Here is a 25,374-nt window from a genome sequence, read left to right as displayed (position 1 = left end):
ATTGAAGACAATACAATAATCTGCAGTTTAGTGCAGCAATTCATCACTTTTTAAAAACCAAATGCACCAACCAAAAGAAAATTCCACTAGCTCATGCTTATCTGAAACTTTCCACTTTGTTCTTTAACTAACAGGCTCATGTCATTCTCTAAATAAAACAAGCTTTTCAAAAACTTTTTCAAGTATTTATATTCGAAATCTGTATAGGACACATTCAGTGGAGGTATTATAATGAAAACATGACACACTAAAATGGTCCAAATACAAGAAAAACAAATATATATACTTATACTTGACACATCACATCCAAACACAATTTACATAGCTTATATATTCATATAGAACAGATATCCATAGCCTATCAAAAGCATTTGTTAACATAGACGGTTTCTTTACAAAAAAAAGGTAAAGAAATTGCAAAGGATGTGTTATGGCGAGCAAGATGTAAAAGATACAACGAGAAAACCAGTAGGAATAACGGTATATATTCAACACTTGCATCCCAAGTGATACGAATAACAAGACGTACTTGTTAATGGTTTCAATATCACAAAGAAACATTGTTGCATTGATCGCTAAAGAAGAAATCGCCAGATTTATCATTGTACTTATTGATAAAAGTTCCGATTCGAGTAAGAACTCGTACATAAGACCAACAAATTGAGGAAGAACTGAATTTAACAATTACATCCACGTACCATTGATGGGAGCTTTAGAACATAAACATTGTAGTAGACTATTCACAATATTATTACTACTAACGTGCTTCTTTCTCAAGCCCTTTTATCAAACACAAGAGGAAGCTAATTTTGCACGTAAGCTATATAATTAGCTAAAGCAATTAAGAGGCGATTTCTCGGGATCAAACCCTTGAAGCAACTCTAATGCATCACTCTTCAACTTCTCTACAAACTCCTTTGATTTGTTTATCCCCATCAATTTAGGATAAGTCACTTTATCACCACCAAATCTTTCCTGCGGTCTTCCCTAATTCTTTAGATGACTTTGTTACATCAAGAATATCATCCACAACTTGAAATAAAAGCCCAATATTCCTTGCAAATTTCCTCAACTTTTCCACATCTTCATCACGACCACCACCAAGAATAGCCCCTAAAATCGCAAATGCTTCAAGCAAAGGAGCGATTTATGAACATGAATGAATTCTAAATGATCCAACCCCACATTGGTTAGACCCTCACTGCTTATATCCACAACTTGACCAGCCGCCAACCCTTCATTTAATAGATTTAGCTAATTCCCCAATTGCTCTTACAATCCTATCGGTGTGACACCAACTGTGGATACTGACTATATGTTCAAACGAAAAGGCTAAAGAGCATCCCCGCTAACACGACTATATCTTCGCCATAAATTTTGTGGTTAGTTGGTTTCCCTCTCGAAGATCATCGTTGTCCATGCAAGGAAGATCATCGTGGACTAAAGACATGGTGTGGATCATTTCAAGAGCACAAGTCTGGCATAACCATGGATTCTTTGCCACCAACAAGGTCACGAGCGACCAAACAAAGAATTGGGGACCCTTTGCCACCGGCTAAAAGGGAGTAACGCATTGCTTCATGGATTTTAACAGGTCACGAATTGGAACAGTAGAGTCGAGGCTTGGTTAACGCATTAACCTTGTGTACCATGAATGATTTGAAATCAAAACTTGGTAATTGAGGTCTTGTTCTTCTTCCATGATTGCGTCTTCTTTGGTAAGGACCGAGGATATCGAAGGAAGAGATGTAAAGCTACGTCTTTTGGGAGTTGAAGGTGAGATATATATATATATATATATATATGCATATACATACATCTTTTATACTTTATAATTTTAGAAAATATATATATGCATATATACGTTCTTATAACGTATCATATATTTTATAATTCCTAAATATACATTTTTTATGTTTTATCGTTTTAAAATATGTACATACATACATATATTTTATATAATATTGACATATATTTTATGATATACATATATACACATTTTTTTATTTTATAAAAAATGTCCACATAAATATACATATGTCTTTTCACATCTTTTAATTTTATTCATCTTCTTTATTGTTATTATTATTTATTTACTTATTTACGTGTCTATTATCATTTCAAAAGGATATTTTAATTCTATTCGTTTATTTACTTGTTGTTATGTGATTGATTCGTCTCTTATATTTATTTATTTCATTTTTGTTGATTATTTATATTGTTTATGCTTAACTTGTCGTAGTCATTATCGTTTTGTTATGCATATTAACACCATACATCAAAAAAGAAAATTTTCTAAATAAGGTAATATTTTGCGTTTGGAAAATCGAGAAAACGTGCCCTAACGTGTTGGGTTTCGATTTCTCGTTTGACCAAAATAGCCAAATACCCTTTTTAAACTTTCAAAATAAGACAATATTTCGCGTTTGGAAATTCGAGAAAACGTGCCCTAACGTGTTGGGTTTCGATTACTCGTTTGGCCAAATAGTCGAATATCCTTTCGAAATTTTAAAACGAGACAATGTTTTGCGTTTGAAAATTCGAGAGAATGTGCCCTAACGTGCTGGGTTTCGATTTCTCGTTCGACTAAATAGCTAAATATCCTCTTAAATTTTAATCCATGTCATTCGAGTTTTTTAAGGATCATACTCTAAATCTCTTTAAAGTTTTCAACCTTCGACACTAAGACATTAACTAATCAACTAGGTACCAATTTTTGGACGTTACGACGGTGCTAATCCTTCCTCGTGCGTAACCGACTCCCGACCCCATTATTCTGAATTTCGTAGACCAAAATCGTTGTTTTAATAAAAATTAAATCGTTTATTAAAAACAACCACTTTTTAAAGTGACCCGATCACACCTCAAAAAAAAAAGATTGGTGGCGACTCCCATTTTCGTTTTATTTTCAAAATCCAAGTCGACCCCGTTTTCTCAAAAAAATGATGTCAACAGCCATAATCCACAAGAAAATTCGGACTCTTAGCTTCATTTTTGCTTTCTTTAATTAAGTGGTAGATGTCATTTAAATGATGAGAAAATGTGAAATAGAAAATTAATGGTCGTTCAGAAGGATTGAAATTGAAGCATCTTTTATCTGCAGATTTTCATAAAGGAAAACATGCATATTCTGCAACTATTATCATCATATATATTAAAATGTAGTATTTATTTTAATATTCTACTCTTAGGTGTTGTTTAAAACTTGAAAAACTAAGTTATTTTTCCTTTTCTTTTTCAATTTTTAAAAGAACTAGAGGATAAATTATTTGATAAAACTTGTAAATTTGAAGGCTTAAAGTTATTAAATTATTTAAAATTAGGGTCAAATTAATAGAATATATAAATATTAAGCACTAAATATGTTATTATACTAAATAAAAAAGGCCACATCATTATTTCCATTATCAATTTCCACATCATATATATATTTTTAAAATTATAAAATATAAAAGACGTATGTATATGCATATATATGTTCTTATAACGTATCATGTATATTTTATAATTCCTAAATATACATTTTTTATGATTTATCGTTTTAAAATATGTACATACATACATATATTTTTATATAATATTGACATATATTTTATGATATACATATATACACATTTTTTATTTTATAAAAATGTCCACATAAATATACATATGTCTTTTCACATCTTTTAATTTTATTCATCTTCTTTATTGTTATTATTATTTATTTACTTATTTACGTGTTTATTATCATTTCAAAAGGATATTTTAATTCTGTTCGTTTATTTACTTGTTGTTATGTGATTGATTCGTCTCTTATATTTATTTATTTCATTTTTGTTGATTATTTATATTGTTTATGCTTAACTTGTCGTAGTCATTATCGTTTTGTTATGCATATTAACACCATACATCAAAAAAAAAAATCTAAATAAGGTAATATTTTGCGTTTGGGAAATCGAGAAAACGCGCCCTAACGTGCTGGGTTTCGATTTCTCGTTTGACCAAAATAGCCAAATACCCTTTTTAAACTTTCAAAATAAGACCATATTTCGCGTTTGGAAATCCGAGAAAATGTGCCCTAACGTGTTGGGTTTCGATTACTCGTTTGGCCAAATAGTCGAATATCCTTTTGAAATTTTAAAACGAGGCAATGTTTTGCGTTTGGAAATTCGAGAGAATGTGCCCTAACGTGCTGGATTTCGATTTCTCGTTCGACTAAATAGCCAAATATCCTCTTAAATTTTAATCCATGTCGTTCGAGTTTTTTAAGGATCATACTCTAAATCTCTTTAAAGTTTTCAATCTTCGACACTAAGACATTAACTAATCAACTAGGTACCAATTTTTGGGCGTTACGAGGGTGTTAATCCTTCCTCGTGCGTAATCGACTCCCGAACCCATTTTTCTGAATTTCGTAGACCAAAATCGTTGTTTTAATAAAAATTAAATCGTTTGTTAAAAACAACCACTTTTCGAGGTGACCCGATCACACCTCAAAAAAAAAAGAAGATTGGTGGCGACTCCCATTTTCGTTTTATTTTCAAAATCCAAGTCGACCCCGTTTTCTCAAAAAAATGGTGTCAACAAGTTATTGACCCATTTATCCATCTTCAAAACTAAATCCTTAATTTGAAGAATACCCAAACGAAAGGTTAAGTTTTACCAATTTAAAGGATGGACAGAAATATTTGGAACATTGGCCTAAACTCTTGGGTGGATGTAAAATTTAATGATTAAAAAACTAACAAGGACTAATGATATCTCCACGTTCACTAGAATTGCATCAATTTCAATTTATTTATGATAATTTTACGCTATTTAATTTCTTAATTATTTTATTTTTCTTGCATTAGTTTAAAGAGTTGGAAAACCATAAGCCTAAAATTTACGGGTAAACTATATCAATCGTGGCTCGATTATGTTTGTTTTCTTGGTTTGGTCATCTAATTTTAAAATTTTTTAATTTAGGTATTAATATTTGGATTCACTTTTTTTGATTACTTGTCGTTAAATTGATAATGGAAATAATGATGTGGCCTTTTTTATTTAGTATAATAACATATTTAGTGCTTAATATTTATATATTCTATTAATTTGACCCTAACCTTAAATAATTTAATAAATTTAAGCCTTCAAATTTACAAGTTTTATCAAATAAATTATCCTCTAATTCTTTTAAAAATTGAGAAAAGAAAAGGAAAAATAACTTAATTTTTCATGTTTTAAACAAAACCCAGGAGTAGAATATTAAAATAAATACTACAATTTAATATATATGATGATGATAGTTGCAGAATATGCATGTTTTCCTTTATGAAAATCTGCAGATAAACGACCATTAATTTTCTATTTCACGTTTTCTCATCATTTAAATGGCATCTACCACTTAATTAAAGAAAGCAAAATGAAGCTAATAAGTCAATGAACTGATAGGAGAAGCTCGTAACTAGGGTTAATACAACTCTAACAAAGAATAAAAGCCTTTGTTTCTTTTCGGACTAATCTTCAATATTTATTAAAATTTTTACATTTAATAAATGTTATATGTTGCAATATTTATCAAAGTCTTTTAGTTTTAAAAAGCTAACCACGATTAAAGGATTTTAATTCAAAACTTGTTGCACCTTTTGAATCTAGCTTGTTTCCAAGAATGTAATTGCTTACTAATGTTGAAATCTTATTTAGATTTTAGTGTAAAAAAATCATACTCTTGACATCTAATTGTTGGGTGTTCGTTGAAACCTGAAAAACTAAGTTGATTTATCCTTCTCTTTCTTCTAACTCTTTTAAAGAAGTTTGAGGATTAATTTGACATGTTTGTAAATGTGAAGGGTTAAATTTATTGAATTATTTAGAATTGAGATCAAATTGGTAGAATATGTAATTATTGAGAACTAAATGCGTTATTATACTAGTTAGGAAAAAGCCACATCATAATTTCGTTATTCATTTAACGATGGGTAACCAAAACAAGAACAAATACAAATGTTAGTGCCTAAATTAAAATTTTTAAAGTTGGACTTTTCATCATAGTTTTCCTTTCTTCTCGGCGTATCTAGTGCCACCTTTTTATGAATCTCTTTTTCTAGGAGCAAGAATTTCATCATGAAACACCCCTTACCGGGTCTAATTGCCGAACCAGAATAATAAGATGCAACACACAAAAATAAGACAATTACATGCTGATAAATGATAAAACTAACATATTTTAATCTCATTCTTAATGCGTTTTTTTATGATTAATTATGCAAATTGGTGAATTTAATGCTCCTAATCCTTTTAATTTATGTTCTTATACTTAGGTGAGCATTTGGGAGCAAAAGGAGCGAAAATCGGAGAAAAAGAGTAGGTTTCAGGAGCCAAACGGGCTGGACACACACCCATGTGCTAGCCCGTGTCGATTTCGCAACCTGCTTCCCAAACACACGGAAAAACGCAAATTTTAAGTTTTCTGAGCATTCTAAAGTCTATAAATACCAAATAGAAGAAGAGATGTATGGATCATCAAAGAATATTGAAGAAAAAACTCGAAGAACACCATTGGAGCCAACTCTGAAGCATATTCCTATTAAGATCGAAGACCTCTTTTTAATTTCTTTTAAAGTTTTTATGAGTTTCCTTATTTCTTGTGGTTTTTCTGACTTTGAGATGTTTTTTTATTCAGGATTATGTACTAATTCCCTAGATACCTAGTAAGATGAAATCTGTGATAAATTCTATTAATTAACATCTGTTTTACGTGATAAATACTTAATTCTTGTTCTCAATTATGTGTGCTTATTTCTTTTTTTAATATTTATGGGATATTAATTCATGTTTAATGTGCTTAATTCAGTGGAGGAAAAGTCTCTGTTTAAGAGTAGATCTAGTATAATTGAGTAAAGTTGCATGCAATCCTAGAAATAAAATGACATAAATCTACCGGATTAGAGTCAAATCTAATAAGGGAATCCATAAATCGAGTTAATGTGACGATAGGGGTTTTAATTGGAAAGAGATTTCAATTAATCAACCTAGAATCAGTTGCTCCTACTATCGAAAGAGATATTAGCATAATTTAGGTAATTGGGTCATTATGGTAATTGGGTCAAGCTTTGGGCATATCCATAAAGCTACCAGCATTGAAGTCCAGCTTTGGGCATTGAGAGATGGATTAAAATTAGTGATGGATTTGAACACTATATGTCCTAAAGTTGAAGTTGATTTGATTGTTGTTATTAGTCTCATCTCTAATACTTTAATATTAACATTTTGCTTCATTGATGATTGCATGATGCTCTTAACTACTATCCCGAATGCTAAAATCAAACACACATTCAGAGAAGGAAATAAGAGTGTTGATGCTATGGTGAATCAAGGGAGCAATTTTCGACCTAATGCCTACTTATGGATGCTTTTGTTTGTTTGTAATGAGCCCATGAAGCTATTGTTGTTGTGGCTGTGTTTTGAACTATTATCTAATCTAAGTTCATGTTTTCTAACCAAATATATATATATATATATATATATATATATATATGGGGACAAAGTAATCCTTATGTTAAGGCCAACCCTAATCCAACTTTCAGGCTTTAAGATATGTTTTGAGTCATGGATGATTCTCATAGGAGATCCCCTATCTGTCATAAATCATTAACTGCAGAGTCGGTATTGTTCAACAGCAATTCAAAGCACTCTTATGAAGCATTAAGCCATAGTATAGTGGTACGTATTCATGGTGGCCCAAGCTTCGATTCTCTTGTAAGCCTGAGCTCAGAGTTAAAAGATTTCGCGGAATCCATGGATGCAAAGATAAGGGCGAGGGCAAATGTAACACCCCTTACCCGAGACCGTTTCCGGAGTCGATCACGAGGCATTACTTAACTTATCTTACTAATTCGGAGCATAAAAATTTACTTTTGCAAATTATTTTCACTATTTACAGCAAAGCTGTCCAATTGCGCAGTGGTAACTAAATTAATTATAACTTGAGCTACGGAACTCAAAATTTAACTCCGTAAATTTTCCTTGAAACTAGACTCATATATCTTCCTACCATAAAATTTTTAGAATTTTTGGTTCAGCCAATTAGTACAGTTTATTAGTTAAAGTCTCTCCTGTTTCACCATTCGACTATTCTGACCTCTTGTTACTAAAAATAACTTTTCTCGTTATAGGATTTTCATATGCTATTCCCACTTGTTCCTACAGAAAATAGACTCATTAAGGAATCTAAGCATGTAAATTTCAACTCATAAGCATTTTTGTACAATTTGTAATTATTTTCTAAACTCAGAACAGGGGACTCCAAAAACAGTTCTGACCCTATCTTACTAAAATTCACATATCTTAAAATATAAATTTCCTTTTGCTATACTGTTATTTTTCCATGAAAATAGACTCAAAATAGATTTAATTCCATATATCATTCACCCTCTAATTCATTTTATACCATCCTAGGTGATTTTTCAAATTCACGTCACTGTGCTGCCTGAATTCTGTTTCTTTGCAAAATTTTATCCTTTCATGATTTCCATGCATAATTTATCACCTAATCTTTCATAACAACAAACACCTTCATCCTTAACCATTTTAATGACCATACATCATCAAATACTTACACATCACTCATTAGCAAAATCATCATTACAAACATACAAAATAACTAAATCCCTATACATGCCATAACTCAAACGTGTTTTGACATAAAATACCGAAAGCGTTGTGGTTGATAGTGTGGACGATCTCCGACTTCTTTAGGATCCTTGAAGTAGCTTTGCAATACTATAAGAGAAAGAGAAATAAAAGAAGTAAGCATAAAGCTTAGTAAGTTTACTAGCAAATAAATAACAACATTACACACAAATAATTAAACTCAAGTGACTATATCTCTAGTTTACTCTTTAGTTAATCTCATACTAGTTCTCTTACTTGTTTACTTAGAATACTTGTGTGCATAACTTACTCAACTCTTGCTGCATCGTTGAACATCAATTGATAGTATAATAAGTTCTTAAGTCTTACAACTTACCTGAGCTTGCCATTTATGCTTTAAACTGAACTTTCATGAACATGATTCGTTTACAAGCCCGTTGAGCTACATTGGAATAATAAGGATACTCGGGTCTCTTCTGATAATAACATGCCAAAGCCATGTCCCAGACATGGTCTTACATGGAATGTTCTCATGTTGGTGCCCATGCCATGTCCCAGACATGGTCTTATAGGGGACCTCTCATCTCGGTGCCAATGCCATGACCCAGACATGGTCTTACATGGGACCTCTCATCTCGGTGCCAACGCCATGTCCCAGACATGGTCTTACATGGGACCTCTCATGATCTTAAGGATGCCAATGCCATGTCCCAGACATGGTCTTACATGGGATCTCTTTACCCAAATGTCATGACATTCGTATCCAGTACCATCCTTATGTATCAACGGGACTTTTAAATTTTAATTCTCTATCATTTCATGCTTGGATCATCATCAAATAAATTCATAAAATAAATTTATAATTGCTGGAAATTAACAGTATTAATAATAAATATTGAAATATTACATTTATTTACCGTAAACTTACCTCGGTACCAATTATAGCCAAATTCACCAAACTAGTCTTCAACTTTATTCTTCCATTTGTCTAACCTCGAGTTTCGTACTTCTTGATCTAAAATAGTAAATTTAACTTATTTAATAATCACATTCATCAAAACAGCCCTCGAACTCTAACTTTTTCAAAATTACAATTTTGCCCCTAAACTTTACATTTTTGCCCCAAGGCTCGAAAATTAAACTTCATCTCTTATTCTTATGTTTTATAACATTCTGAACATTTTCCCCTTCTATGGAAACATCAAATTCCCACTCTAACATGTACTTATGAACATTAGGTATTTTTACCGATTATGTCGTTTTACTCGTTTTCACTTAAAATCGCTTAGCAAAAGTTGTTTAACATAATTTATAGCTTCATATTCTATCATAAAACATCAAAATAAACACTTTTCACCTATGGGTATTTTTCCAAATATAAGCCCTAGGTTAAATTATTGCTAGAATAAGCTAAATTAAGCTAGGGACTCCAAAACGTAAAAAAACATTAAAAGCGGGACTTGGGATCACTTACTATGGAGCTTGGAAGCTTGAAAACCCTAACTATGGCTTCCCCCCTTGCTGATTTCGTCCTAATGAAGAAGATGATGATTTTTGCCATCTTTTTCCCTTTTAATTCATTTTAATTACTAGATTACCAAATTGCCCCTAACTTGAAAATTTTCTATTTCACTTATCTCATGTCCATTTTTGTCTACCAAGTTACCAATGGTATAATTACCATATAAGGACCTCCAATTTAAAGTTTCATAACAATTGGACACCTCTAACATGTAGAACTCAACTTTAGCACTTTTTACAATTTAGTCCTTTTAACTAAATTGAGTGCCCAAACGTCGAAATTTTCGAACGAAATTTTCACGAAATCATTTTGTGAAATTGTAGACCATAAAAATATAAGAAAAATAAAATTTTTCTCATCGGATTTGTGGTCCCGAAACCACTGTTCCGATAACCTCAAATTTGGGCCATTACAACTCTCCCCCCCATTTTAAGATTTTCGTCCTCGAAAATCTTACCAGTAAAGAGATTCAGGTATTGCTTCCTCAGTGTCTCTTCCGGTTCCCATGTTGCTTCCTCAATCCCGTGCTTTTGCCATAGCACTTTCACCAGATTTACCTTTTTGTTTCTAAGCTCTTTTGTTTCTCGTGCTAATACTTTAACCGGTTCTTCATTATAAGTCATATCCTTTGAATTTCTACTTCATTGGAGTAATAACATGTGAAGGATCTGATCGATACCGTCGTAGCATAGATACATGAAATACATTATGAATTTTGTCGAGTTCGGTGGTAAAGCCAATCGGTAAGCAACTGGTCCAATTCTTTCTATAATCTCATATGGTCCGATAAATCTTGGACTCAGTTTACCCTTTCAACCGAACCGGAGAACTTTCTTCCAAGGAGACACTTTTAAGAATACTTTATCACCCACGAAATTCAATCTCCTTCGTTTAAGATCGGTATGACTTGACGATCGGAAGTCGCTTTTAGACTATCTCGAATCGACTTTACTTTTCTTCATTTCCGAATCAAATCAACTCCGTGTATCTTCTTTTCACTGAGCTCAGTCCAATATAATGGTGTTCTACATTTTCTACCATACAAAGCTTCATACGGAGCCATTTTAATACTGGACTGATAACTGTTATTATAAGCAAATTCAATCAAAGGTAGATACCTTTCCCAATTACCTTGAAATTCTAATACACAACATCAGACATATCTTCCAATACGAATTACACGCTTAGATTGGCCATCATGCGAGGATGAAATGCGATCTTGAAATGCAACTGAGTACCCAAAGCTTCTTGCAATTTGTTCCAGAAACAAGACGTAAATCGGGGGTCTCTATCTGATATAATGGAGACAGGCACTCCATGTAGTCTAACAATCTCAGATATGTACAATTCAACCAATTTATCTAAAGAATAATCCATACATACCGGAATAAAGTGCGCGGACTTTGTCAATCGATCGACAATTACCCAAATGGCATCTTTCTTCTTTGGAGACATCGGTAACCCAGATACAAAATCCATAGTGACTCTTTCCCATTTCCATTCCGGTATAGTGATTGGTTGAAGAAACCCCGAAGGTACCTGATGTTCAGCTTTAACCTGCTGACATACTAAACATCTTGATACAAACTCAGAGATATCACGTTTCATACTCGGCCACCAATACATCTTTTTCAAGTCATTATACATTTTATTACTCCCCGGATGTACAGACATAGTATCGCTATGGGCCTCGTGTAGAATCTTACAGATAAGCTCGAATTCTTGGTACACATACTCTACCTCGAATAATAAACAACCATCAGTCCCAGTCTGAAATTCTGAATCATTACCGGACTCATAATGTGCCCGTTTAGCTTGTAACTTTTCATCATTTTTCTGAGCCTCACATATTTGTTGATGAAACATCGATTTAGCCTTCATTTCAGCTATGATTGAACCATCATCAGTCAGTGACAATCGGGTATTCATAGCTCGTAAAGCAAACAGAGATTTCCGGCTCAAAGCATCAGCTACCACATTAGCCTTACCTGGATGGTAATCAATAACCAAATCATAATCCTTTATCAGTTCAAGCCACCTGCGTTGTCTCAGATTCAAATCTTTCTGTGTCATCAAATATTTCAAGCTTTTGTGATCAGTATAAATATGACACTTTCACCATACAAATAATGCCGCCATATTTTCAATGCAAATACAATAGCAGCTAATTCGAGATCATGTACCAGGTAGTTTCTTTCATGTGGCTTAAGTTGTCTTGAAGCATAGGCTATTACTTTATCTTCTTGCATCAAGAACACAACCCAAACCATTTAATGATGCATCACTATAAATAATAAATTCCTTACCCGATTCAGGCTGTACTAACACAGGTGCTTTCGTCAACAACTCCTTTAATCGATCAAAACTTTGCTGGCATTTATCTGTCCATTCAAATTTAACATCTTTCTGTAATAAACGGGTCATTGGAGAAGCTATCATAGAAAACCCCTGTACAAATCTTCGATAATAACCAGCTAAACCCAAGAAACTTCTAACTTCAGATACATTCTTCGGTGGACTCCAATTGACAATAGCTGAAATTTTACTCGGATCTACCCTGATGCCTTCTGCGGATACAATATGTCCGAGAAAACCTACCTCTCGAAGCCAAAATTCACATTTACTGAATTTAGCATAAAGTTTCTTTTCACGCAGAATTTGCAACACTATTCTCAAATGTTCTGCATGCTTAGTTTCATCCCGAGAATAGACTAAAATGTCATCAATGAAAACTACTACAAACCTATCTAGATACGGTCTGAATATCCGGTTCATCAAATCCATGAATACTGCAGGTGCATTAGTCAACCCAAACGGCATAACCAGAAACTCATAATGCCCATACCGGTTCGAAAGTCATCTTTGGCACATCGCTCTTTTACCCGTGAATCGGTAATAACCCGATCGGAGATCAATCTTTGAAAATCTTGTGGCACCTTTCGGTTGATCAAATAAGTCATCAATTCGAGGCAGCAGGTACTTATTCTTTATAGTTACCTTATTAACTGCCGATAGTCAATACACAATCTCAAAGACCCGTCTTTCTTTTTCACAAACAGAACTGGAGCACCCTAAGGTGAATGACTCGGACGAACAAAACCTCTGTCAACAAGTTCCTGTAACTGTGCCTTTAACTCTTTTAATTCTGTAGGAGCCATACGATACGGAGCTATGGAAATTGGGGTAGTTCCCGGAATCAGATCTATAGAAAATTCCACTTCTCTTTCTAGTGGCAACCCCGGTAATTCCTCTGGAAACACATCAGAAAATTCACATACAACTGGCACTGCCTGTATCTTTGACTCAGATACTTTAGTATCCAACACATACGCCAAATAAACATCATACCCTTTTCTGACACACCTCTGAGCTGACATCACTGAAATTACATCAGATAATTCATCCATTCGATCGATTTAACCAGTAATTCTCCATTCTGGCACTTCAGTACAACATATTTCTGTCTACAGTTTACTACTGCGTCATGCTGAGTTAACCAATCCATGCCCAATATCACATCAAACTCATCAAAAGGCAATAACATCAAGTCAACCGGGAAACAAATACTTTTTATCATCAGTGGACAATTTTTACAAACTTTATCCACCATCACGAACTGGCCCAGGGGGTTAGAGACTTTAACCATAAATTGATGGGTTCAATGACAAATTTTTAACAAATACTAATTTCGTGCATATATATGAATGTGTAGAGCCAGGATCAATTAATGCAATAACATTAGTGTCATAAAGAGAAAATGTACCCGTAATTATATCAGGAGAGGACGCCTCTTCACGAGCACGAATAGCATATGTTCTCGCGGGTGCTCTAACATCTGATCTCGCTGCTGAATCTCTGGATGCACTCCTATTACTCGCTCCCACTCCTGGATTTCTCTGCGGTCTACCTCTGGTAGGAGCATTTCCTGATCTCACACTCGTTATCTCTTCTCTTTTAGCTGTTTCAGGACAATCCCGAATAAAGTGATCGGACGCTCCACATCTGAAACAAACATTTTCACCTGCTCTACACTCTCCGGGGTGGCGTCTCCCACATTGAGGACATTCCGGCCTAGGAGGTTGAGTCTTGCCAAGATGCCTGGCAACTGTAGTGGTTTGAGCTCTAGAACCCTCAAATCTTCTGCCCCTGCTTCGGCCAGGATATCTAGCTGGAAAATATGATCTGCTAGAGAGCTCCCTAGGCCTCTTAGACATAGACTGAAATGATTTACTCATCTGCCTCTTCTTTGTATCCTGCGCTTCAGCTCCAGTTTTGCCTTTCTCTTTTTCTTTTAGCAAATCTTCTGCTTTACAAGCTCTCTCAACCAAAACAACAAACTCTCTAATTTCCAGGACACCCACGGATAATCGAATATCATCATTAAGTCCTTCTTCAAATCTCTTACACATGTTAGCTTCAGTGGACACAAATTCCCGTGCATACTTACTAAGTCTGACAAATTCGCGTTCATATTCAGTCACAGACACTTTACCTTGTTTTAGCTCAAGAAACTCCTTCCTTTTCTGATCTATAAATCTCTGGCTGATGTACTTCTTTCGGAACTCCTCTTGAAAGAAATCCCATGTAACCCTCTCACTTGGTACTACTGACACGAGGGTCTTCCACCAATGGTAAGCTGAATCTCGAAGAAGTGAAACAACACACTTCATACATTCTTCCGGTGTACAAGATAATTCTTCAAAAACCCTGATTGTATTCTCAAGCCAAAATTCTGCTTTTTCTGCATCATCATCTTTGGTAGCCCGAAATTCTTCAAATTTTGCTTCCTAATCTTATCAACAGTGGTCTCTCCACGATAACTATACTGCAATGGGAAGCTACATGGGGAACCTGTGATTCTTGAGGGGGTGGAGGTCTTATAGCCGGATTCGTACGAACGAACTCGGCAAACCAATCAGTCATGGCTTGGAAGAAGGCTTCTCTAGCTCCTCCTCCCTGTCTATCTGATGCAGGTCTTTCACTAACATTAACATCTGATGGCACCGTCCCTTTTGCGGGAATAGGCGCATTACTCTCTACTTCATTTGTACTAGCTCGTTCAGGATCCATAACTATAAAAGAAAACATTTTAAAATCGTCAGGAGTCGTCACACTATCAAAATATATAAGTATGGCATGTATAGGTAGACTCTTATTCATACTGCATATTTCCGAGAATTGACTAAACCTGCTCTGATACCAACAAAATGTAACACCCCTTACCCGAGACCGTTTTCGGAGTCGAGCACGAGGCATTACTTAACTTATCTTACTAATTCGGAGCATAAAAATTTACTTTTGCAAATTATTTTCACTATTTACAGCAAAGCTGTCCAATTGCGCAGCGGTCACTAAATTAATTATAACTTGAGCTACAGAACTCAAAATTTAACTCCGTAAATTTTCCTTGAAACTAGACTCATATATCTTCCTACCATAAAATTTTTAGAATTTTTGGTTCAGCCAATTAGTACAGTTTATTAGTTAAAGTCTCTCCTATTTCACCATTCGACTATTCTGACCTCTTGTTACTAAAAATAACTTTTCTTGTTATAGGATTTTCATATGCTATTCCACTTGTTCCTACAGAAAATAGACTCATTAAGGAATCTAAGCATGTAAATTTCAACTCATAACCATTTTTTACAATTTGTAATTATTTTCTAAACTCAGAACAGGGACTCCAAAACAGTTCTGACCCTATCTTACTAAAATTCACATATCTTAAAATATAAATTTCCTTTTGCTACACTGTTATTTTTCCATGAAAATAGACTCAACAATATTTAATTCCATATATCATTCACCCTCTAATTCATTTTATACCATCCTAGGTGATTTTTCAAATTCACGTCACTGTGCTGCCTGAATTCTGTTTCTTTGCAAAATTTTATCCTTTCATGATTTCCATGCATAATTTATCACCTAATCTTTCATAACAACAAACACCTTCATCCTTAACCATTTTAATGACCATACATCATCAAATACTTACACATCACTCATTAGCAAAATCATCATTACAAACATACAAAATAACTAAATCCCTATACATGCCATAACTCAAACGTGTTTTGACATAAAATACCGAAAGCGATTGTGGTTGATAGTGTGGACGATCTCCGACTTCTTTAGGATCCTTGAAGTAGCTTTGCAATACTATAAGAGAAAGAGAAATAAAAGAAGTAAGCATAAAGCTTAGTAAGTTTACTAGCAAATAAATAACAACATTACATACAAATAATTAAACTCAAGTGACTATATCTCTAGTTTACTCTTTAGTTAATCTCATACTAGTTCTCTTACTTGTTTACTTAGAATACTTGTGTGCATAACTTACTCAACTCTTGCTGCATCGTTGAACATCAATTGATAGTATAATAAGTTCTTAAGTCTTACAACTTACGAGCTTGCCATTTATGCTTTAAACCGAACTTTCATGAACATGATTCGTTTACAAGCCCGTTGAGCTACATTGGAATAATAAGGATACTCGGGTCTCTTCGATAATAACATGCCAAAGCCATGTCCCAGACATGGTCTTACATGGGATGTTCTCATGTTGGTGCCCATGCCATGTCCTGACATGGTCTTATAGGGACCTCTCATCTCAGTGCCAATGCCATGACCAGGACATGGTCTTACATGGGACCTCTCATCTCGGTGCCAACGCCATGTCCCAGACATGGTCTTACATGGGACCTCTCATGATCTTAAGGATGCCAATGCCATGTCCCAGACATGGTCTTACATGAGATCTCTTTACCCAAATGTCATGACATTCGTATCCAGTACCATCCTTATGTATCAACGGGACTTTTAAATTTTAATTCTCTATCATTTCATGCTTGGATCATCATCAAATAAATTCATAAAATAAATTTATAATTGCTGGAAATTAACAGCATTAATAATAAATATTGAAATATTACATTTATTTACCGTAAACTTACCTCGGTACCAATTATAGCCAAATTCACCAAACTAGTCTTCAACTTTATTCTTCCATTTGTCTAACCTCGAGTTTCGTACTTCTTGATCTAAAATAGTAAATTTAACTTATTTAATAATCACATTCATCAAAACAGCCCTCGACTCTAACTTTTTCAAAATTACAATTTTACCCCTAAACTTTTACATAATTACATTTTTGCCCCAAGGCTCGGAAATTAAAATTCATCTCTTATTCTTATGTTTTATAACATTCTAAACATTTTCCCCTTCTATGGCAACATCAAATTCCCACTCTAACATGTACTTATGAACATTAGGTATTTTTACCGATTATGTCGTTTTACTCGTTTTCACTTAAAATCGCTTAGCAAAAGTTGTTTAACATAATTTATAGCTTCATATTCTATCATAAAACATCAAAATAAACACTTTTCACCTATGGGTATTTTTCCAAATATAAGCCCTAGGTTAAATTATTGCTAGAATAAGCTAAATTAAGCTACCGGGACTCCAAAAACGTAAAAAAAACATTAAAAACGGGACTTGGGATCACTTACTATGGAGCTTGGAAGCTTGAAAACCCTAACTATGGCTTCCCCCTTGCTGATTTCGTCCTAATGAAGAAGATGATGATTTTTGCCATCTTTTTCCCTTTTAATTCATTTTAATTACTAGATTACCAAATTGCCCCTAACTTAAAAATTTTCTATTTCACTTATCTCATGTCCATTTTTGTCTACCAAGTTACCAATGGTATAATTACCATATAAGGACCTCCAATTTAAAGTTTCATAACAATTGGACACCTCTAACATGTAGAACTCAACTTTAGCACTTTTTACAATTTAGTCCTTTTAACTAAATTGAGTGCCCAAACGTCGAAATTTTCGAACGAAATTTTCACGAAATCATTTTGTGAAATTGTAGACCATAAAAATATAAGAAAAATAAAATTTTTCTCATCGGATTTGTGGTCCCGAAACTACTGTTCCGATAACCTCAAATTTGGGCCATTACAGCAAAAGCTTCAAAAGGTTACCTAGTCAGACAAGAAATACCCTTGTTCTAGGAAGGTTTAAGGAGTTGAGACTGACAGTCCATCAGTCATGTATCATAGTTGACGCCGGATCGTTCTGGATATAATTATTTCAGAAAATCTTAACAATTGAAGACAATACAATAATCTGCAGTTTAGTGCAGCAATTCATCACTTTTTAAAAACCAAATGCACCAACCAAAAGAAAATTCCACTAGCTCATGCTTATCTGAAACTTTCCACTTTGTTCTTTAACTAACAGGCTCATGTCCTTCTCTGAATAAAACAAGCTTTTGAAAAACTTTTTCAACTATTTATATTCGAAATCTGTATAGGACACATTCAGTGGAGGTATTATAATGAAAACATGACACACTAAAATGGTCCAAATACAAGAAAAACAAATATATATACTTATACTTGACATATCACATCCAAACACAATTTACATAGCTTATATATTCATATAGAACAGATATCCATAGCCTATCAAAAGCATTTGTTAACACAGATGGTTTCTTTACAAAAAAAAGGTAAAGAAATTGCGTTGGCGGTGTTATGGCGGGCAAGATGTCAAAAGATACAACGAGAAAACCCAGCGGAATAACGGTATATATTCAACACTTGCATCCCAAGTGATACGAATAACAAGACGTACTTGTTAACGGTTTCAACATCATAAAGAAACATTGTTGCATTGATCGCTAAAGAAGAAATCACCAGATTTATCATTGTACTTATTGATAAAAGTTCCGATTCGAGTAAGAACTCGTACATAAGACCAACAAATTGAGGAAGAACTGAATTTAACAATTACATCCACGTACCATTGATGGGAGCTTTAGAACATAAACATTGTAGTAGACTATTCACAATATTATTACTACTAACGTGCTTCTTTCTCAAGCCATTTTATCAAACACAAGAGGAAGCTAATTTTGCTCGTAAGCTATATAATTAGCTAAAGCAATTAAGAAGCGATTTCTCGGGATCAAACCCTTGAAGCAACTCTAATGCATCACTCTTCAACTTTTCTGCAAACTCCTTTGATTTGTTTATCCTCATCAATTTAGGATAAGTCACTTTATCAGCCACCAAATCTTTCACTTTATCAGCCACCAAATCTTTCCCTGCAGTCTTCCCTAATTCTTTAGATGACTTTGTTACATCAAGAATATCATCCACAACTTGAAATAAAAGCCCAATATTCCTTGCAAATTTCCTCAACTTTTCCACATCTTCATCACGTCCACCACCAAGAATAGCCCTAAAACCGCAATGCTTCAAGCAAAGCGGCAGTTTATGAACATGAATGAATTCTAAATGATCCAACCCCACATTGGTTAGACCTCACCGCTTATATCCACAACTTGACCACCGCTAACCCTTCAAATTTCAATAGATTTAGCTAATTCCCCAATTGCTCTTACAATCCTATCGGTGTGACACCAACTGTGGATACAACTATATGTTCAAACGAAAAGGCTAAAGAGCATCCCCGCTAACACGACTATATCTTCGCAATAAACTTTGTGGTTAGTTGGTTTCCCTCTACGAAGATCATCGTTGTCCATGCAAGGAAGATCATCGTGGACTAAAGACATGGTGTGGATCATTTCAAGAGCACAAGTCTGGCATAACCATGGATTCTTTGCCACCAACAAGGTCACAGCGACCAAACAAAGAATCGGCGGACCCTTTTGCCACCGGCTAAAAGGGAGTAACGCATTGCTTCATGGATTTTAATAGGGTCACGGAGTGGAACAGTAGAGTCCGTGGCTTGGTTAATCGCATTACCCTTGTGTATCATGAATGATTTGAAATCAAAACTTGGTAATTGAGGGTCTTGGTCTTCTTCCATGACCGCGTCTTCTTTGGTAAGGACCGAGGATATCGAAGGAGGAGATGTAAAGCTACGTCTTTTGGGAGTTGAAGATGAGATATTCTTGAGGGATTGAAGGAAAGGATCTGGTAAAGGAAAAGACTTGGAATTGTTTCGGAAGCTTGGTTGAAAATGGAGTATGATTGAACCAAAGAGCCCAGATTCACTGAAGCCATTCTTTCTTTTTTTTTTTTTTCTCTTTGAGCGTCTGAAGATTGGGTTTTCTTGTTAAGAAAGGGATTTTGAATGAAAGCGAAAGCGACTTCTGGATTCAAATTAAAAGTGACAAAATTCTAATGCAAATTCCACTTTCCAAAAACAAAAAAACTGGGTATGGAAAGTCATACAATGGAGAGTTGACGGAAAGTGAAGGTATTACAAAAATGATTGCTTAAGTGGAGGAGTTGGGGGAAAGAAAACAAAAGAGAAGGTAATAAGAAAATGAATGGATGCACATTAGTTTTAATAACAGCCGAAGAGCAACTGAACGTGAATCAAGACCTCTTTTTTATGATGAAAATGCAATGCAATCATAACAAAAAAGACAACAAGTTAGTACAAAGCAAAAGCAAGCAAGAATAAATAGAACCTATTCGAGTGACCGCTAGGGGTTTGAAGTGGTTCTACCTAGGGTGGCTCTTAAGGTCTTCTACATGTGGTTTAGTTCTAAAGCAAGGGTACCCGAACTGGCAGATTCCTTGATCCTCACCCATTATAGGCTCATATGGACCGAGTTCAGTTCAGGGGAATACATTTCCCTATGGCTGCATGGAGATGACAGTCTCACGAAGACATAGGTACGGATGTATCCCGAAAGCAATCCACTATCCTACACGGAGGTGAAAACCTCATGAAGGACTAGTTTCTCACTCCCACATAGAAGGGAAGATCAAACGATCATGCAATGCAATGTGCAAAAATACATCAAAACTTAAACCAACATTACAATTATAAAACCACAATGATGAAGATTGTAACAAAGACGAATGGAAATGCAACGAAAGGATCGTAAATTTAAACCAAATTTTCAATCTTCATATTTCCTTGTTGGTTAAATCTGTTTATAATGTTTTTTATTTTATTTTATGTATTTACATTTCTTTTTGACTTATTACGATGTGGTTTATGAATTGTCAGCATATCAACCCAAATGTCTAGAATCTATTTATTTTCTTCTTTTCTTATATTATCTGACTTTCTGTTCCAATTTAGAAATTTTCTAACTATTTCAAACCAAAGCAACAAATTAAATAAAATGATGGTTATCAAGTAAGACATTTTCCATAACCTCGTAATAGTTTGTTGTAGTTATACATGGTAGGAATTAAGCTTTTCATTTAAAATGTGTCTTTTGGTTTTCCACCAAGTGTCACCACAACATATGGTAGGGTTTATGGCTTTATGAACTTATGCTTTTAGGTACTTGCACGTTCATTTTGATTGGTTTGTTTGATTTTGAGGCAAATCAATGAATTAAAAACTCCAATGAGATGAATGTTTAGATTTTTTTAAAAAAAGTTATATTGTGAATTAAACTCAATGAGATCAATGTTTAGATGAATGTTTGGATTGGGGCATAATTAAACTTTATGGTTGAGGTGACATGATTTTCTCTTTGTAACAGTCAATGAGTTCAAGTCTATAGAAAAGTTTAAAATTTTCAATACAAACAATTTGTAAGCCATATTGCCTTAACATGTTAGAATTGTCTATTTGGCTTAGTACTAACAATCAATGTTACAAGTGGGTCAACTTGAATGCTATCAAGAGGCTTGTGGAAGCTGATGCACTTAAGATGGAGATCATTCCAAACCTGAAGGTTTGTATCACTTTCTTACCATGTCGTCTCTAGTGGATTTCTGATTTCTAAATTATAAAATTGGCTGCAGGTGGTCAATGGAATCAAGGTTCTTCAACTGGAAACTGCAGTTGGTGCGGCAATTAGGGAAGAAAATTGTACCAGTTATGGTTATGATGTATTAAAATGTAAAAAGTTCTGTCTAACCATGTGTTTTTCGTACGTGATTAAGTTTTTTATGATGAAAACCAGCCGGAATAACAGTATATATTCAACACTTGCATCCCAAGTGATACAGAATAACAAGACGTACTTGTTAACGGTTTCAATATCACAAAGAAACATTGTTGCATTGACTGCTAAAGAAGAAATCACCAGATTTATCATTGTACTTATTGATAAAAAGTTCCAGATTCAGAGTAAGAACTCGTACATAAGACCAACAAATTGAGGAAGAACTGAATTTAACAATTACATCCACGTACCATTGATGGGAGCTTTAGAACATAAACATTGTAGTAGACTATTCACAATATTATTACTACTAACGTGCTTCTTTCTCAAGCCCTTTTATCAAACACAAGAGGAAGCTAATTTTGCTCGTAAGCTATATAATTAGCTAAAGCAATTAAGAAGCGATTTCTCGGATCAAACCCTTGAAGCAACTCTAATGCATCACTCTTCAACTTCTCTACAAACTCCTTTGATTTGTTTATCCCCATCAATTTAGGATAAGTCACTTTATCACCACCAAATCTTTCCTGCAGTCTTCCCTAATTCTTTAGATGACTTTGTTACATCAAGAATATCATCCACAACTTGAAATAAAAGCCCAATATTCCTTGCAAATTTCCTCAACTTTTCCACATCTTCATCACGACCACCACCAAGAATAGCCCTAAAACCGCAAATGCTTCAAGCAAAGGAGCGCTTTATGAACATGAATGAATTCTAAATGATCCAACCCTACATTGGTTAGACCCTCACCGCTTATATCCACAACTTGACCAGCCGCCAACCCTTCAAATTTCAATAGATTTAGCTAATTCCCCAATTGCTCTTACAATCCTATCGGTGTGACACCAACTGTGGATACAAATATATGTTCAAACGAAAAGGCTAAAAGAGCATCCCCGCTAACACGGCTATATCTTCGCCATAAATTTTGTGGTTAGTTGGTTTCCCTCTACGAAGATCATCGTTGTCCATGCAAGGAAGATCATCGTGGACTAAAGACATGGTGTGGATCATTTCAAGAGCACAAGCTGCTGGCATAACCATGGATTCTTTGCCACCAACAAGGTCACAGTACCAAACAAAGAATTAGGGGACCCTTTTGCCACCGGCTAAAAGGGAGTAACGCATTGCTTCATGGATTTTAACAGGTCACGAGTGGAACAGTAGAGTCTGTGGCTTGGTTAACTGCATTAACCTTGTGTACCATGAATGGTTTGAAATCAAAACTTGGTAATTGAGGGTCTTGTTCTTCTTCCATGACTGCGTCTTCTTTGGTAAGGACTGAGGATATCGAAGGAAGAGATGTAAAGCTACGTCTTTTGGGAGTTGAAGATGAGATATATATATATATATATATATATATATATGCATATACATACATCTTTTATACTTTATAATTTTAGAAAATATATATATGCATATATACGTTCTTATAACGTATACGTATATTTTATAATTCCTAAATATACATTTTTTATGTTTTATCGTTTTAAAATATGTACATACATACATATATTTTTATATAATATTGACATATATTTTATGATATACATATATACACATTTTTTTATTTTATAAAAAATGTCCACATAAATATACATATGTCTTTTCACATCTTTTAATTTTATTCATCTTCTTTATTGTTATTATTATTTATTTACTTATTTACGTGTCTATTATCATTTCAAAAGGATATTTTAATTCTATTCGTTTATTTACTTGTTGTTATGTGATTGATTCGTCTCTTATATTTATTTATTTCATTTTTGTTGATTATTTATATTGTTTATGCTTAACTTGTCGTAGTCATTATCGTTTTGTTATGCATATTAACACCATACATCAAAAAAGAAAATTTTCTAAATAAGGTAATATTTTGCGTTTGGAAAATCGAGAAAACGTGCCCTAACGTGTTGGGTTTCGATTTCTCGTTTGACCAAAATAGCCAAATACCCTTTTTAAACTTTCAAAATAAGACAATATTTCGCGTTTGGAAATTCGAGAAAACGTGCCCTAACGTGTTGGGTTTCGATTACTCGTTTGGCCAAATAGTCGAATATCCTTTCGAAATTTTAAAACGAGACAATGTTTTGCGTTTGAAAATTCGAGAGAATGTGCCCTAACGTGCTGGGTTTCGATTTCTCGTTCGACTAAATAGCTAAATATCCTCTTAAATTTTAATCCATGTCATTCGAGTTTTTTAAGGATCATACTCTAAATCTCTTTAAAGTTTTCAACCTTCGACACTAAGACATTAACTAATCAACTAGGTACCAATTTTTGGACGTTACGACGGTGCTAATCCTTCCTCGTGCGTAACCGACTCCCGACCCCATTATTCTGAATTTCGTAGACCAAAATCGTTGTTTTAATAAAAATTAAATCGTTTATTAAAAACAACCACTTTTTAAAGTGACCCGATCACACCTCAAAAAAAAAAGATTGGTGGCGACTCCCATTTTCGTTTTATTTTCAAAATCCAAGTCGACCCCGTTTTCTCAAAAAAATGATGTCAACAGCCATAATCCACAAGAAAATTCGGACTCTTAGCTTCATTTTTGCTTTCTTTAATTAAGTGGTAGATGTCATTTAAATGATGAGAAAATGTGAAATAGAAAATTAATGGTCGTTCAGAAGGATTGAAATTGAAGCATCTTTTATCTGCAGATTTTCATAAAGGAAAACATGCATATTCTGCAACTATTATCATCATATATATTAAAATGTAGTATTTATTTTAATATTCTACTCTTAGGTGTTGTTTAAAACTTGAAAAACTAAGTTATTTTTCCTTTTCTTTTTCAATTTTTAAAAGAACTAGAGGATAAATTATTTGATAAAACTTGTAAATTTGAAGGCTTAAAGTTATTAAATTATTTAAAATTAGGGTCAAATTAATAGAATATATAAATATTAAGCACTAAATATGTTATTATACTAAATAAAAAAGGCCACATCATTATTTCCATTATCAATTTCCACATCATATATATATTTTTAAAATTATAAAATATAAAAGACGTATGTATATGCATATATATGTTCTTATAACGTATAATGTATATTTTATAATTCCTAAATATACATTTTTTATGATTTATCGTTTTAAAATATGTACATACATACATATATTTTATATAATATTGACATATATTTTATGATATACATATATACACATTTTTTATTTTATAAAAATGTCCACATAAATATACATATGTCTTTTCACATCTTTTAATTTTATTCATCTTCTTTATTGTTATTATTATTTATTTACTTATTTACGTGTTTATTATCATTTCAAAAGGATATTTTAATTACATTCGTTTATT

At 33.7% G+C, this 25,374-nt stretch overlaps 1 protein-coding gene and 2 pseudogenes across 1 annotated transcript; all 3 read right to left on the bottom strand.

The window, feature by feature from the left end:
• Positions 1-803: 803 nt before the first annotated feature.
• Positions 804-1,589, bottom strand: LOC128033778 (geranylgeranyl pyrophosphate synthase, chloroplastic-like; annotated as a pseudogene).
• A 17,471-nt stretch (positions 1,590-19,060) lies between these two features.
• Positions 19,061-20,200, bottom strand: LOC105775267 (geranylgeranyl pyrophosphate synthase, chloroplastic-like; annotated as a pseudogene).
• Positions 20,201-22,398: 2,198 nt separating this feature from the next.
• LOC105777798 (geranylgeranyl pyrophosphate synthase, chloroplastic) lies at positions 22,399-23,380 on the bottom strand. The gene is given in 7 exon segments (XM_012601265.2): positions 22,399-22,564; positions 22,566-22,704; positions 22,707-22,739; positions 22,742-22,832; positions 22,834-22,886; positions 22,889-22,945; positions 22,948-23,380. Coding segments are annotated over 7 exon segments (828 nt in total). The 5' UTR covers positions 23,237-23,380.
• Between the last annotated feature and the right edge of the window lie 1,994 nt (positions 23,381-25,374).

The sequence above is a fragment of the Gossypium raimondii genome, chromosome 10, assembly GCF_025698545.1.
Source record: "Gossypium raimondii isolate GPD5lz chromosome 10, ASM2569854v1, whole genome shotgun sequence".
NCBI classification, from domain to species: Eukaryota; Viridiplantae; Streptophyta; class Magnoliopsida; order Malvales; family Malvaceae; genus Gossypium; species Gossypium raimondii.
This window is presented reverse-complemented; position numbering and strand designations above follow the sequence as displayed.